General features: G+C 35.7%; 1 protein-coding gene and 1 pseudogene across 1 annotated transcript; both read left to right on the plus strand.

The window, feature by feature from the left end:
• The first annotated feature begins 9,594 nt into the window (after positions 1-9,594).
• Positions 9,595-10,608, plus strand: LOC121031352 (olfactory receptor 11H12-like). Its single transcript, XM_040476462.1, has one exon. It carries the CDS (start codon positions 9,622-9,624, stop codon positions 10,606-10,608), a length of 987 nt encoding a protein of 328 aa, XP_040332396.1. The 5' UTR covers positions 9,595-9,621.
• A 191-nt stretch (positions 10,609-10,799) lies between these two features.
• LOC121031353 (vacuolar protein sorting-associated protein 29-like) overlaps positions 10,800-16,704 on the plus strand; it is a 13,250-nt pseudogene continuing 7,345 nt past the window's right edge.

Genomic DNA, 16,704 nt, shown 5'->3' on the forward strand with positions numbered 1-16,704 from the left:
AACTTTGTGCTATCATAAAATATGTTCAGAATTGCAAAACTCTCTACAGTTTTTAATTCTCTTCCTTGTAGGTATTATGGCCACACTCAGGATAGCATTTGTCAAATGATGCATTATCATTGTTGAACGATCTTTACCTAATAATGAGGTTTACATATCATTCAGTCACAGATTCTTAAGGTTGGAAAGAAACTTCTATATAAGCCCATTCAGCTATACATCTAATGCTCCACCCCAACAACTGGTTCTCTAACGTATTGAATTCCCATCCAGTGATGAGAAAGTTATTTGATTTCTGCCCAAGAAAAAAAAATCCTTGTAATTTTGTGTGGTGATGGTTATGGGTGTTAACTAGACTTATTGTGGAAATCATCTTGTGATATATACAAATATTGAATCACTATTTTCTACATGTGAAACTAACATGTTATATGTTACTTATGTCTCAATAAAAATATTTAAAAGGTCTTTAAAATTTTGGGGGGACCTGGGGGGACAATACAATATATATGCTTATAAAATATATTAACAGGTCAAGGCTAAAAATCAACTCATCTGAGGGGTATGGGTGTGTATGGGTACCTGGGTGGTTCAGTCATTTGAGCATCAGACTCTTGCTTTCAGCTTAGGTCATGATCCCAGGGTTATGGCATAAAGGCCCATATCAGGCCCTGTGCTGTGCATGGAGCCTGTTTAAGATTCTCTCTCTCCCTCTGCCTCTCTCCCATGCTCATGTACTCTCTCTCTCTTAAATAAAAAAAGTTAAAAATTTTTAAAAATAAATGAAAATAAACTCATCTCAACACAATCACTTCATTTACTAAAATGGACAATTAACATCAAATTAATCTAAATCACCATTATTTGTTTTTCCTGCTTTGAGCATAAGTCTTCTCACTGATAATACTGTAAAACAAATACTGAGACAACAATAAGGGAAAGAGATCCTATGAGTTTGGGCAGACTTAAGGCAAAGCATATTACAGAATGAAGAAAAGAAACTAATTGCAGTAGATGTGGGTAGTGACATTAATATTTAAACTAGTCCTCTAGCTATTTGTTGTTTTAGGAACTTGTAATAGATGGAGGACACAAGGTCTGAGGGGATGGATCATGAAAACAAAAAAATTTTAGATTGACATTACTTGAGAGAAGCAATTTGTTGACTTGATGGGTCTCTAATCTGCCTATTTCTTTTTCATTCTCTGGTTCATGCAAAGTAGCTTCCTTACTGTAAGGCTTTCTTCCTTACCCACTCCCATCCTCTCCCTTCCCCCTCCTAGCATCCCAAAAATTCACATCACAGCTAAACCACCCTTTCCATCAAGGTTCTCTATACATAGTTTCTCCTAGCTAGAATGCCCTCCTCATTCAGGTGAGTTCTACTGTTCTCTTTGAACCTCATGATAACTACAAACCCAAAACCTATGAGAGACACACAAAAATAAAGAGAAAGAAAGCCAAACAAAACACTATGATACTCATCCATTACAAAGAAAGAGGGCAAGAGAAGAAGAAGAAAAGAACAAAAAATAACTACAAAAACAATCAGGAAACAAATTTTAGATTAAATGATAGTAAGTACATGCCCATCAATAAAGACTTTAAATCTAAATGGAGAATCTTAAATTCTCCAATCAAAAGACATAGAGTGGTGATATGGATATAAAAAAAAAATAAGACCCATCCATATACTGCCTACAAAAGATTCATCTCAGCCCTAGGGATGCAAACAGACTGAATGTGAAGTGATGATAAGACATTCACCATGCAAATAGAAGTGGAAACAAGCTGGGGTAGTAATACTTAGACCAGACAAAATAGACTTTAAAACAGAGAGTGTAACAAGAGACAAAGAAGGGCATTAAATGATAAAGGGATCAACCTAGCAAGAGGATAACAATTTTAAATATCTGTGCACCCAACACTGTAATATCTAAATGCATAAAGCAGATATTAAGAGATATAAAGAGAGAAATTGATGGTTATAAAATAAAAGTAAAGCAGATATTAAGAGACATAAAGAGAGAAATTGATGGTTATAAAATAAAAGTAAGAGACTTTAACATTCCATTACATCAATGAATAGATCATTCAGACACAAAATTAATAAGGAAATAATGTCTTTGAATAACACATGCACCAGATGAGCAGAACATATACATGTAAAATATTCTATCCCAAAAGAACAGAATATATGTTCTTTTCAAGTGCACATGGAAAATCCTCCAGATTAGATCACACATTAGGTCATAAAATAAGCCTCAATAAATTTAAGAAGATTGAGATCATACCATGCATGATTTCTGAGCAAAATGCTATGAAACTAGAAATAAATCACAAAAGAAAAAAAAACTAAGAAAAACACGAACACATGGAGACTAAATGATACTAAACAACCAATGGATCAATGAAGCAAAGAAGAAATCGAAAAATACATGGAGACAAATGAAAATGAAAATACAACAGTCCAAATAATCATTGAGACACAGCAAAAAGTGGTTCTGCGAGGGAAATATAAAGCAAACAGGCTTACCTCAAGAAACAAGAAAAAACTTAAACAGTTTAGCCTTACACCTAAAGGAACTAGAAAAAAAAGAAAAAACAAATTCAAACATGAGTAAAAGAAAGGAAATACTAAAGATCAGAGCAGAAATTAATGATATAAAGACTTAAAAAAACAACAGAAAAAAATAAACAAAACCAATAGCTGGTTTTCTGGAAAAAAAAAACTAAACTAAACTAAAAACCCTTAGCCAGGCTCATCAAGAAAAGAAAGAGAAAAGACCTAAATAAATAAAATCAGTAATAAGAGATAAATGACAACTGACACCTCAGAAACACAGAGGATTGTGAGAATACTATGAAAAATTATATGCCAACAAACTGGTCAATCTAGAAGAAATGGATAAATTTCTAGAAATGTATAACCTCCCAAAACTGACCCAGGAAGAAATAGAAAATCTAAACAGATCAATTATAAGTAACAAAATTGAATTGGTAATCAAAAAAACAAACAAAACATAAAAGTCTAGGACCAGATGCATTCACAAGTGAATTCTACCAGACTTTAAAGAAGAACTAATACCTATTCTCCTCAAACTATTCCAAAAAACAGATGAGGAAGGAAACCTTAAGTCTAGAGAAAAAACTGAGGGTTACTAAAGGTGAGGGCACTTGTTGTGATGAGCACTGGATGTTTTGTGTAACTCATGAATCACTAAATTCTACACCTGAAATATAGAATTTAAATAAAAACTTGAAAGAAAAAGAAAAGAAAGTAAAAACAAAAGAATAAAATACCTAAGAATAAACTTAACCAAGAGGTGAGTACTTAACCTGTACTCTGAAAACTATAAAACACTGATGAAGGAATTCAATATGACAGAAACAAATGGAAAAATATCCCAAGCTTCAGGATTGAAAGAATTAACATTATCAAAATGGCCATACTACCCAAAATAATCTACAAAATCAAAGCAATACCTGTTAAGACACCAACAGTATTTTTCACCAAACTAGAATACTAAAATTCATATGCAAACACAGAAGACCCTAAATAGCCAAAGCAATCTTGAGAAAGAATGAAGCTGGAGGTGTCACAAATCCAGATTTCAAGATATACTAGTTATCAACAATATGGTACTGGCACAAAATACACACATAGATCTATAGAACAGGATAGAGGAGCACCTGGGCAGTTCAGTCAGGTTAGCACCCAACTCTTGATCTCAGCTCAGGTCATGATCTCACAATTTGTGAGTCTGAGCCCCGAAACTGGCTCCATGCTGACAGTATGGAACTTGCTTGGGATTCTCTCTCTTTTCCTCTCTTTCTGCCTCTCCCACATGCACTAACTCATCTTTCTCTCTCACTCGCTTGCTCTCTCCCTCCCTCCCTCCCTCTCTCAAAAAAAAAAAAAAAAGCTTTAAAAAATAAATAAAATAGAAAAGTAAAAAAAATAGAACATGATAGAACCCAGATATAAGCTCATACTTATATGGCCAATTAATCCATGACAAAGAAGGTAAGAATGCACCATGGGGAAAAGACAGTCTTTTCAATAAATGGTTCTGGGAAAACTGGACAGCTACATGCAAAAGAATGACCCTGGAACACTTTCTTACACAATATACAAAAGTAAACTCAAAATGAACTAAAGACTTAAACATGAGACCTGAAACCATAAAATTCCTAGAAGATTATAGGCAGTAATTTCTCTGACATTGGCCATAGCAACATTTTCCTAGATAGTTTTCCTGAGGCAAGAGAAACAACAGCAAAAATAAATTACTGGAACAATGTCAAAATAAAAACCTTTTGTACAGAGAAGGAAACCATCAACAAAATAAAAAGACAGCTTTCTGAATGGAAGAAGACATTTGTAAATGATATATCTAATAAGGGGGTAATATCCAACATCTATAAAGAACTTACACAACTCAACATCAAATTAATTAATTAATTAATTAATTAATTAAATAAAATAATCAAATTTAAAAGTGGGCAAAGGATCTGAACAGACATTTTTCCAAAGAAGACAGTTGGCCAGCAGACACATGAAGAGATGCTAAACATCACTAATCATCAGAAAAATGCAAATCAAAACCACCATGAGATGTCACTTCACATCTGTTAGGATGACTAAAATAAAAAGGACAAGAAATAGTAAGTGGTGGCAAGGATGAGGAGAAAAGGAACACTCATGCACCATTGGTTATTAATGTAAATTGGTATAGCCACTGTGGAAAACAGTATGGAGTTTCCTCAAAAAGTTAAAAGTAGAAATACCATATGATCTAATAATTCCACTATTGGGTATTTACCCAGGGAAAACAAAAACACTAAGTCAGAAAGATATATGTGCCTCCTATGCTTATTGCACCATTATTTACAATAGTCAAGACAACCTAAGAAAGCAACCTAAGTGTTCATCAATAGATGAATGGATAAGGAAAATGTGGTGCGTACACACACACACACACACACACACACACACACACGAATATTATATAGCCATAAAAAAGGAAGCAATAGATTATGCCATTTGAGACAACATTGGTGGACCGAGAGAGTATAATGCTGAGTGAAATAAGTCAGACCAGGAAAGACAAATATCATATGATTCTACTCATGAACAGAATCTTAAAAAACAAACAACAACAACAACAAAAAAAAAAACTAAGAAAAAGCAGAATCAGACCTATAAATACAGAGAACTAGTGGTTGCCAGAAAGGAAGGGGGGTGGGGAGCTGGGCAAAATTGATGAAGGGGAGGGGGAGATACAGGTCTCCACCTACGGATTTAACAACTCAGGAATAAAAAGCAGAGCATAAGGAATACATTCAGTGATACTGTAGTAGCAATGTAACAGGACAGATTATAGCTATAAGTGTGCAGAACACAGTATAATATGTAAACTTGTCCAATCACTAATTTGCACACCTGAAATTAATGTAACATTATGTCAACTATACTCAAAATGAAAATAATTAAAAATTTTGAAAAAAGTATTAAAAAATAAAAAATAAAAGTAAATTCATTTGTCCTCTAATTCAATGCTTGTGAAACTACCTTAAGTGAAGCCTAGCTTTTTTTTTCCAATTCATTAGTTGACAATTTTGTAAAGTAAAAATAAGTAGAAACTGAAATATAAAAACATATATATAGCCCATTCTGTATTATTAAACACACATAAAACTTGTTTCCCATAAATGTTTTTATTTCATAGTGTTTTCTTTCTCAGCTTTTTATTGACATTACAGTTAGTTAACATACAGTGTGATATTAGTTTCAGGTGTACCATATGGTGATTCAACACTTCCATCCAACACCCAGTGCTCATCACCAGTGACCTCCTTAATCCCCATCATCTATGTAGCCCATTCCCCACCCACCTCCCCTTTGGTAACCATACGTTTATTCTCTATAGTTAAGAGTCTGTTTCTTTGTTTGCCTCTCTTTTTTCTCCCCATGTTAGTTTGATTTGTTTCTTAAATTCCACATATGAGTGAAATCATATGCTATTTGTCTTTCTCTGACTGATGTATTTCCCTTCCATAATACTCTCTAGCTCCATCCATGTTATTGCAAATGGCAAGATTTCATTCTTGTTTATGGTTGAGTAATAGTTCTTGTGTATGTATATCACATCTTCTTTATCCATTCATCAGTAAAGGACATTTGGGTTCTTTCCATAATTAGTCTACTGTTAATAGTGTGTGTGTATGTGTGTGTGTGTGTTTAAATACTTACTCTTGATTTCTGTATTTGCCATGGACTGGTAACAATTTGAGGACTGCATTGGTGCACTGACCATACTTTGAGTAGCATTATTCTACGTCATACCTCAAGCCCTCTTCAATGAGCTAAGATGTCTGTCATAGGGAGTTTTAACCTATATAGATTTCTCCCTTCCTCCAAATTTCTTTCACATCTGTAAATAGAGGATAATGCAGTCATGCACCTTGGAGTTGTCTTTATTAACTTTGGTATGCCAGGTGTTGTTTTTACAAATAATTAAACTCATATAATTTTTAAAATGTCATTTATATGACAAATATTTAATGAGGACCAGTAGATGCATGTATTTTTTCACCTTGATTAATTCTAAGTTGATTGATGTTTGTTCTCAACTTTAAAAGACTTAACAATGTGGGAGGAGAGAAAAGATAAGTACACAAATAACGATAACATACAGCAGCTTGTGACAAATGTTTTAGGAAAGATACAAAGATGGTTAAATAAAAATTCAGAGATGGAAAAGTTGCTTTGGTTAGGGGAATAAGGAAAAGCATTACGGAAAAATGTCATTTGAAATAGACCTTGAAGGATAGATGGGGTTTTTGCAGGTGTATATGGAAGTAATGAAGAGTCTAAACAGAGAGACCACAAAGAAATGAATATGGGAAATTCAAAGCTATCTAGAGAATAAAATGCTGTCCAATCTATGTATAAAAGGGGAGTAAGGAAAGGTAAGAAAATTGATACCAATTTATGGATAACTTGAGAATTTCTGAATAAAACCATTGATGTTTTTTATCAGGCAAGTAATAAGATCAAGGCTATGTTTTAGGAGTTTCTAAGTCCTGAAGTAGTATAACTAAGAGGTAATAAAGGTCTAAATACTATTTTTCCTCCTTAGTCTTTCCATGTGAGGAGTTTGTTTTTAGATATTCCTCAGTCATTCTGTGGTCCACAGACCCGCGTTCCTATGGAATACAATCATGATATTCTCTATCAGTTTACACTATGTGGTATAAGCATCATTCCCACCTGGGGGTTTTAGTCATACTACATAAATTTCATATGCCATAAGGTAAAAAGGGGACACCAATCAATGACATCAAATACTCCTCTCATATTAATTGGGAAGCCACATGTTCCTCTGTAGTATTGCAGTCAGTTAACTTAAAAAACTGACACTTGTTGTTCTTTTCTCTCCTACCTAAAGAATTCTGACAAGCTGTCCTTTTAAAAGCTACTTCTAACTTCTACATATTTTATTGTCAATGTCCTACAGTGTTCTATACCTCGACATTTTCCTCATCAAGCTCACTGTACTTCATTTCTGTATCTTCCAACATGTGCACAGACATTAGAAGTGTTCCTGAAACTCATATCAAAACTTCTGGTAAGGGCACCTGGGTGACTCAGTCGGTTAAATGTACAACTTCAGGTCAGGTCATGACTTCGCAGTTTGTGAGTTCGAGCCCTGCATCGGGCTCTGTACTGACAGCTCAGAGCCTGAAGCGTACTTTGGATTCTGTGTCTCCGTCTCTCTCTGTCCCTCCCCCACTCATGCTCTGTTTCCCTCTCTCTCTCATAATAAACATTAAAAAAATAAAAAAAACTTCTGGTGACACATTTTCCTTTATTGTTCCTCAAATTTTGTCTTCTAAAAACTTTTTAGAATCCATATTCCAGGTAGGCAAACTATTTGTAAATAATAGTGCCTCAGAGAAGTTGTCACTCTTTACTGACTCCTCAGAGAACATGCAATCATTAACTTTTTAAGTATCCATCAGCTTAGAGAAGAACTTTCCTAATGCCATAGAGGCCAAGTCCCAGGAGGACGTGTGATAAAGAAAGTACATTCTTAATTTTGGTGAAGCAATAAAACTCTTTATCCAGCTGGACAAAGAAGTATATGGTTCATCACCCAGGTCCCCTAGAGATTTGGTAGATGTCAAAACTATGGTATTTTTACCTTTTGAGCACTGCAGAAAGTCATGACACCTCCGTGTCAATTCTCTTTCATTCCAGAATTTCTTAATTTTAATATTAATATTCCTGTTTGGGAACATTTAAAAAATAGATACATGCTACTAAAAGCACAAAGACAGCTTCCACCAAATCATTATAAAAGACTTCTCAGAGCACTGGTATGGGCAATAGTTTAGAAGCAAATTTGTTTTTGAAAATTTTGTGTTTGTGACCCAAATGTAAGCCTTTACAACTTTCAGAACTCACATCCCTGCATATTGCCACACAACACACACACACACACACACACACACACACGCACACACACTCAGGAAACTCAGATCCCTGACACCTTTTCCATGAGAATGTAGGATAAAGTAAGTGTACTTAAAGAAAAAGTATTTGACTTCTCTTTTATGGTGCAATTTTTTTAAGTTTTCTTAATATTTATTTATTATTGAGAGATGGAGAGACACAGAGCGTGAGCAGGGGAGGGGTAGAGAGAGAGGGAGACACAGAATCTGAAGCAGGCTACAGGCTCTGAGCTGTCAGCACAGAGCCTGACGCGGGGCTTGAACTCACAAACTGCGAGATCATGACCCGAGCCACAGTCAGTAGCTTAACCAACTGAGCCACCCAGGCACCCCATCTGGTACAAATTTTTAATTTCAACAAGCATATAAGAAAAATCAATCCCAAATTTTATGGAAAGAAAAAGACTTCAAAAAAAGTACCATACCTAGCTGTTATTTTGCAAACTTTTATAGGTGAAAGATTAAGTGAAAACTTAAAGCCACTGCTTCCTACAGAAGACACTGAAGAAATGCAATATTAAAAGTCAGTGTTGGTAAGTAAAATTATAGAATTACATTTTTACGATGCTTAAGTTAACAGCAGTAACAACCAAAATACAGGGATATTGGCTTTAAACTTACTGCCAAATTGCTATACAATATGTCCATTTCTTTTCATATTTAAATGATATGTTAAGTAATATATTTAATTGAGATGTTAATGGTAAAATTAAAACCTTCTTTACTGAGTCTCTTGCACTATAAAATGGGTTTAGGATAAGAAACTAAATGTTAACTCTGTGTTATATGCTACTCAGAAACTATCATAGATCATTCCCCACCCAAAAATAACAAGCTTTACAAAGTGAGTTTAATTTTGCCTAGTTCTATCATGGTGGCATAATGAGGGAGAGATTCAGAAGCAGGCAAAAGTTTGTTTCTGTGCAGCCAGCTACCTACTACGCCCAAAACTCAGAGTATATAGCCAAGAACAAGTAGACTACATTCTCTTCCTGATGACCCCATGTTCATTGTCTTCTCTTTACCCTGAAAAAGGAGCACATTTGAAACCAGTCCTAACTGATAACAATATGTCTCTTGATCTTGCAGGTTAGTGACTCAATGAATGTCTCTGAGCCATATTCCAGCTTTGCTTCTGTAAGAGAATTTATACTCTTAGGTTTTTCCTGTGAGTGGAAAATTCAGATCCTCCTATTTTCACTCTTTACTACAATGTATGCTTTGACTGTAACAGGGAACGGGGCCATTGTCTGTGCTCTGTGGTGTGAATGGAGACTCCACATCCCCATGTACAGATTCCTGGGGAATTTCTCCTTTCTAGAGATCTGGTATGTCTCTTCTACAGTCCCCAAGATGTTGGTCAACTTCCTCTCAGATAAAAAGACCATCTCATTTGCTGGATGTTTCCTCCAATTTTATTTCTTTTTCTCTTTGGGAACATCGGAATGTTTCCTCTTGGCCGTCATGGCCTTTGATCGGTACCTTGCTATCTGCCGTCCCTTGCACTACCCTAATATCATGACTGGGCATTTCTGTACCAAACTGGTCATTATCTGCTGGGTTTGTGGATTTCTGTGGTTCGTGATCCCCATTGTATTCATCTCTCAGATGCCCTTCTGTGGTCCGAACATTATTGACCATGTTGTGTGTGACCCAGGGCCACTGTTTGCATTGGCATGTGCCTCTGCCCCAACAACCCAACAGCTTTGCTACACTCTAAGCTCGTTAGTTATCTTTGGTAACTTCCTCTTCATCCTTGGATCCTATACGCTTGTCTTATTAGCTGTGTTGCGTATACCTTCTGCCACTGGGAGACATAAGGCCTTCTCTACCTGTGGGTCTCATTTGGCTGTGGTATCACTCTTCTATGGCTCTTTGATGGTCATGTATGTGAGCCCTAGACTCAGACATTCTGCTGGCATACAGAAAGTTGCAACTTTGTTCTATGCTATGGTAACCCCACTCTTCAACCCCCTCATCTATAGCCTCCGGAATAAGGAGATAAAGGCAGCCCTGAGGAAAGTTCTGGGGCATCTCAACATAATCCAAGATACACTTGATGATCCCTCCATTATCAGGTCAGTATAGTCTCACAAAAAGCAGTCAGGGTTATACAGTTATTCAAATCTTCAAATATAAGTCTAGTGATATTAACTATATCAGCTTATGAAATTAAGCATCTATGAGGCCACTTATAATCATAAAGTGGCCAGGTTATATATAAATACATGGAAGTACTGGGTTCCACTTTGCCATTTAGAGTATATATGACCTAAGGAATGTACACATCTAGGTATTTTCTGGAGTGTTCATATGAAAATATCTGTGTTCTATTTGATAATTTAGATTAACAGTTCTGGGATCAATAAAATTACGTCATTTTGTTTGGTTGTCTGATTGTAAATAAAAGAAGGAAATGTATTTTTTTCTGTTTGTCATTCTTTTCATATTTGACTGTTTTATTTTGGTGATGTGGTCACCCCTGGCAAATAAACCGTTAAAAGCAATTATCCAAAATTTCTATGGGACAGTAATGCTATGGTAGCCTAAAGACATTTAGACATATGTCATTTGTTTTCCTTACACATTACCTCTTTCTAAGCTCCTTAAGGAGCAAATTCTAATTCTAACAACATCAATCAAAATACTCCGAAATACAGTATTCTGATTGCCAATACTTTTACCTAGACAAAGTGCTACCAAAAGATTAATTGGTCAATTAATTAGGTTTTAGATGATAGGATATCTCCTACTAAAACTGGAGAGGGAAATGATCTACTTTATAATAAATTACCTAAGTTTAAAAAAGTAAGTGACAGTTCACTGTTATTTGTTGTTAAAACAGTGTAAAAATAACATTAAGGAAAATCAGTAAAGAAGAAAAGCATCTAGAATTCAATCCCTGTAACGTATTTTCATTTATACATATGCTTTGCTTACTATAACATCAAACTCGTTCCTATACTATAGCAAGTTTTTATAATTATTGTTTTTTTAGGAAATATAACATTCCATTCATACTAATATGGTATGGATTGTAATTTCTTATGTGGTGAGATGAATATTTTCCTAGAAGGAGGACTGTCCTTCCAAGTAGCTTGAAGCTGACTTGTGCAAGAAAGGGAATTTCCAGAAGGGGGATTAGGAGAAAAATGAATAACACCATTATGCAATAATGACCACTTCATTATTATCCAGGGATTCAGATCTTCCTTCCATCTACCACCAATCCTTTCATTATACATTACATTATATCCACTATTTTAGTGTAAAAATTAATACCTCAATTAAATCTTCATAAAGATTTGCCATAATGATGTTTTCAAACTGGATTGGACTCATCATCTAATCCAAAAACTGCCCCCATAAAATCCAGGATGTAAGACTACTATATGCATATATCAATTTTCCCTCTGGGGCTTTTATCTTAGAACAGTTTCCTGGTAAAGAAATGGCTTACTCAGTTTGAAAGATTTGCACATTTTTGATTTGTGATTTTTGAAACAGACTTTCTAGATAGAACAATTATTTTTCCCTTTGATATGAGAAATTGTTGAGCTCCTTAGTCAATTTTACTTACCAGAACCCTGCCATGTATCTCTCACTTAACCAGTCCTTTGAGGATGTTTTCTAATTCTATACCCCTTCCCAGGGTATGTGACTTTTAAGGTTCCTGAGATCCGAAAATCAAAGAGCTGAAGAATAGGTAGTCAAGGCAGAAAATATTTCCACCATAATGTTAAAAATCTCCACTTTGGGTTTATTCAGTTAATACATTTACGCAGTCACTAACTCTTCAATGATCCCTTCTTACAATTCCAAATATTATGATTGGTTCACAATCCTTTCCATAGTATTAAATTATTTGATATACCACTACCATTTTATACAATATTTTCTCAAAGCCAAACTGCATCCCAAAAAGAGAGGGAGAAAGAAACGGTTTAGGGAGAGCAGTAAGAAGATAGTGTTCTTTCTTTTCTGAGCATTTAAACTTAAAAAAAAAAAAAACCAAGATCATAGTTAAAAACCTATTGTTAGTTTTCTTGGGAAAAATGAAAAAAAAACATGTCTAGTTTTTACTTTCAAATGTAGTCGTGATGTTTACTAACTGCCTTTAAACCCTTGGTAAGCTAAATGTTGAATATCCCTCAACTGTAACTAACTTCCTCACAAAGTAAAAGCTATTCATAAAGCCAAAAATTATGTATGTTCAAGATTTTAGGAAAAGTAAGAGCATGGACACGTGGGGAAAAAATATCATAGGAAAAGAGAAAGTGCATTTATTACTTTAACAAGTTTAGATGTGAAAATTCACCACCACAGGGTTAGCTCTTATGGAAAGGGTTATCCTTATTGACAAGAATAATTAACATTTTGAGTCACTTGTTTGGGGCCTGGCACCTGTTCCAAGTCCTTTACAAATAAGTCTTTATTTTCTACTCATAACAACCCAAAGAGGTCAGGTCGGTGTTATAGTATCTCTGATTTTCCAATAATGAAACAGGCACAAGGAGAAACTTACATAGTCAGAGATAGTATTTGGATCCCAGGTGGGCTAACTACAAGGCTCACACTTTCCTGCTACTATCAAGGAGAAGGGCCAACACTCTGAAAAATAAATTGGTTACAAATTTAAGTACTATCGCTAACTGTGTGAGCTTACCCAAGTTATCCTTTCTTTCTTGATTTTTTAAATCTATAAACTAGAGCTAATGATAATACTTCCCTCACAGAAAGGCTGTCATTAATAAAGGAGATTAATTAGAATAGAATCTTATACATAGTCTATATGATTGATTGATTTCAGTTAATATTAATACTTTGCACTTGGAAAGCTCTTTATCATTTACAAAATACTTTGACAATACTCTCTCAATTCAACCTCACACACTCTGTGACAGAATTAGGGTAGACATTCTCATAGTCATTCCATAGATGAGACCCAGTGAAAGCAAGTATGTTGTCCAAGGTCACACAAGGAAGTGAAGGAAGCAGTTTGCTGACTTCCAGATCAGTAAGAATTCTGCTGTGCCGTACCTTCTCTCCTGGAAACCCTGGCTGTGTCCTATGTAGTTACCTTCAGAACTGCATGACAATGCAGGTCAAAAAGCTGGATTTATCTAGGAAATGAATACTGTAGAAGAGATACGCATGTAGGAGATATGCTTATAGGAATTTCTCCTCAATTGTTTTAAGATAGTAACTACACACATTACATGAAGACTTATGTAATAAACATTCAATAGGTAAAATATGTTACTGAATGAAAAGGCGGATCATGAAACACTATTATTACATAAGCATACTTAAATAGAGTGATGGTATTATGGGTAGTTTAGATTCTTTTTTTTCTCTTATGTTACTGTTTATTTCCTAATTTTTCCATGATAGGCATGTATACTTCATCTAATTTACAAAGGATGTGCAGTTTAAAAAATCAATGTTTATAAAGGGATATATAACTTAGAGCAACTCCTTTAGATATTTTAACCTAAGATTTCTATTTTATGCATTAAGAAAGGATAATGCTACTGTCTTTGGTAAGCCTTATAACAGGTGCCTTTCCAGAGCTACTCAAAGACTTCCATGTGGGGTCACATTGTGGAGAGAAGTAAATTTGGCTTCCTCATGCTTCTGTTTCACTCAAAATCAGCTCTTTCTGTAAATCATAAAGAGATTCTTGGCAGAAAACTCTGGCTTTGCAGTTTTTGTTCTAGATGCTCAGAACAGAAAGAAAATGGAGGAAATAGACATACCATGCAATCAAGTGAATCTTCAAAAAGAGGAAAATTTTCCCTGGGGACTTCTCCTCTACATTTTTCTATCTCTCACATAAGCCCCTGCTTATTATTAGTATAAGAACAACTTTTCATTAAAAGAGAGCTTGAATTATTATGCTTTCAACACTTGCCTTTTATGCACTTCTGTTTTTTTAAAACAACCTGTTTCAAATGTCCATCTCTTTTAAAGAACACAGGCCATTTCTTGCTCTGTCAAAATATATACTTTAAGTCATCATAATAAAAATAGAGCCATTTTTTTAAATGATCATTCAACCAGCTCAAAAAGAAGCAGATAATCGAGAATGAAAGAACTGGAATACAGTCAATAATACTGTAATAACATGTATCATGACATATGGTAACTATACTTATTATGCTGAGCATTGCATAATGTATATAATTTTTAAATCACTATGTTGTATACCTAAAACTAATACAATATTGTAAGTCAACTATATTTCCATTTCTAAAAGCTGGAAGCAATAATTACTTTTTATTAAGTAATTCAATCATTCCAGATTTTACCCACTTGAGTGATGAAAACAAAAAGGAAACTCAAGATCTACCCAGGAACCCAGAATGGTTGAATATATTAGCCTTAGATTCAGTTGTGTATAACAGAAATCCAAGTAACAGCAACTTATACAAGGTAAATATTTGGGGTTTTTTCCCTCACATATATACTTCTAGAGATAGATAGTCTATGCCAGTTCAGAGGTAGGCAGTTCCAAGATGTCCTGAGGGACTCCTGGCTTTTTGATAAATCCTTCTTAGTATTTTCATCCCCAAAATCACCTTATTGTCTTAAGATAGGAGCTAAAGTGGCAGACTTCAAGAAGGAGGCCAATCTCTACTCCACTTATAACTGAACAGAAGTGTGCCAATCAATGACCCCTATATAAAGGAGACTACACCATTTGATTTCTCAAGCTGAGCACATTGTCACCAGAATAGAAGACTGTATTAGGCAGAAAGATAAGAAAAATGGATAGTAAGTAGTAAGTATGAAGCTAATGTACCTCTGCCATGCATGGATTGAGCAAAAAAGGAGAAAATGACTACAGTGATGGAAATTTAGAAATATACCCTTTTCTCAATCATACCACTTTAGGAGGTTGATATTCAAGCAAATATTCATATCCAAATGAACAGCAAGAGAAACTGATTCAAGAGAAAAGTCTTGAAAAACAAAAATGTTAAGAACAGAAACAACAACAAAAAACATGAGGCACCACACTGCCTAAGAATTTAATCAAAACTCATAAATGTGTATGGAAAAATTAAATATAAATTTGTTTCCCCAACTTCAACAAACAAAAGTACTTCATGTAGTACTTAAGAAAAATGAATTATTGGGAAGATAGATGAAAAAATATTTTAATATCTCTGTAATAAAATTTATGTAATTGTTACTCCAAAAACAGGCAAAAAAATTTAAAGAGAGTTTCAATCAAAGTCAGCATGATAGGACTCAGAGTGTGGGAAACCTTTCTATCTTTGGGATACTAAATGACCCAAATTCAGTCCCGGCTCTTATTTCAAAACTTCCTCAGTGTATAGGATAAATTCTCTCTTATAATATTATGGGGTCTTCTTCAATTTCCTGCTACAAAGGAGCTTAATGTTAAGACTACTGGGAAGATGGAGAGGAAAGAGATAGAAATGATGGACATAGTGGGTTGTTCTTATTGCAAGGAAGAAAGAAAATTCTCGTGGAAAATGAAGAAGGGTCTTTTTTTCAAATGTCAGAAGGATAGGTGTGCGAGAGGGGAGAGGGAAGATGGCAGCCTAGGAGGACGCTGGGCTCACCTCACGTCCTGCTGATCACTTAGATTCCACCTACACCTGCCTAAATAACCCAGAAAACCGCCAGAGGATTAGCAGAACGGAGTCACTGGAGCCAAGTGCAGACGAGAGGCCCACGGAAGAGGGTAGGAAGGGCGGCGAGGAGGTGCACGCTCCACGGACTGGCGGGAGGGAGCCAGGGCGGAGGGGCGGCTCGCTGGCCAAGCAGAGCCCCCAAGTCTGGCTTGCAAAAAGCGAAGGTGCCTGATGGACTGTGTTCCGAAAGCAAGCGTGACTTAGCTTCTGGGAGGTCATAAGTTAACAGCTCTGCTCAGAAAGCGGGAAGGCTGGAGGACAAAGGGAAGGAGAGCTACTGAGCCCCCAGACGACAGAGCTCAGTTTGGTGGGGAACAAAGGCGCTCGCCAGCGCCATCTCCCCCGCCCACCCCCCAGCCAAAATCCCGAAGAGAACCAGTTCCTGCCAGGGAAATTCCTCGCTCCGCGCAAACACCCAACTCTGCGCTTCTGCGGAGCCAAACCTCCTGCAGAGGATCTGACTCGCTCCTGCTGCCACAGGACCCCTCCTGAAGTGGATCACCTAAGGAGAAGCAAG

Source organism: Herpailurus yagouaroundi, unplaced genomic scaffold, assembly GCF_014898765.1.
Source record: "Herpailurus yagouaroundi ecotype Mexico unplaced genomic scaffold, PumYag 141, whole genome shotgun sequence".
In the NCBI taxonomy this organism is placed as follows: Eukaryota; Metazoa; Chordata; class Mammalia; order Carnivora; family Felidae; genus Herpailurus; species Herpailurus yagouaroundi.

What these genes read in the sequence shown, in the direction of transcription:
- LOC121031352 (XM_040476462.1), top strand. Translation starts at nt 9,622, where the DNA reads ATGAATGTCTCTGAGCCATATTCCAGCTTTGCTTCTGTAAGAGAATTT.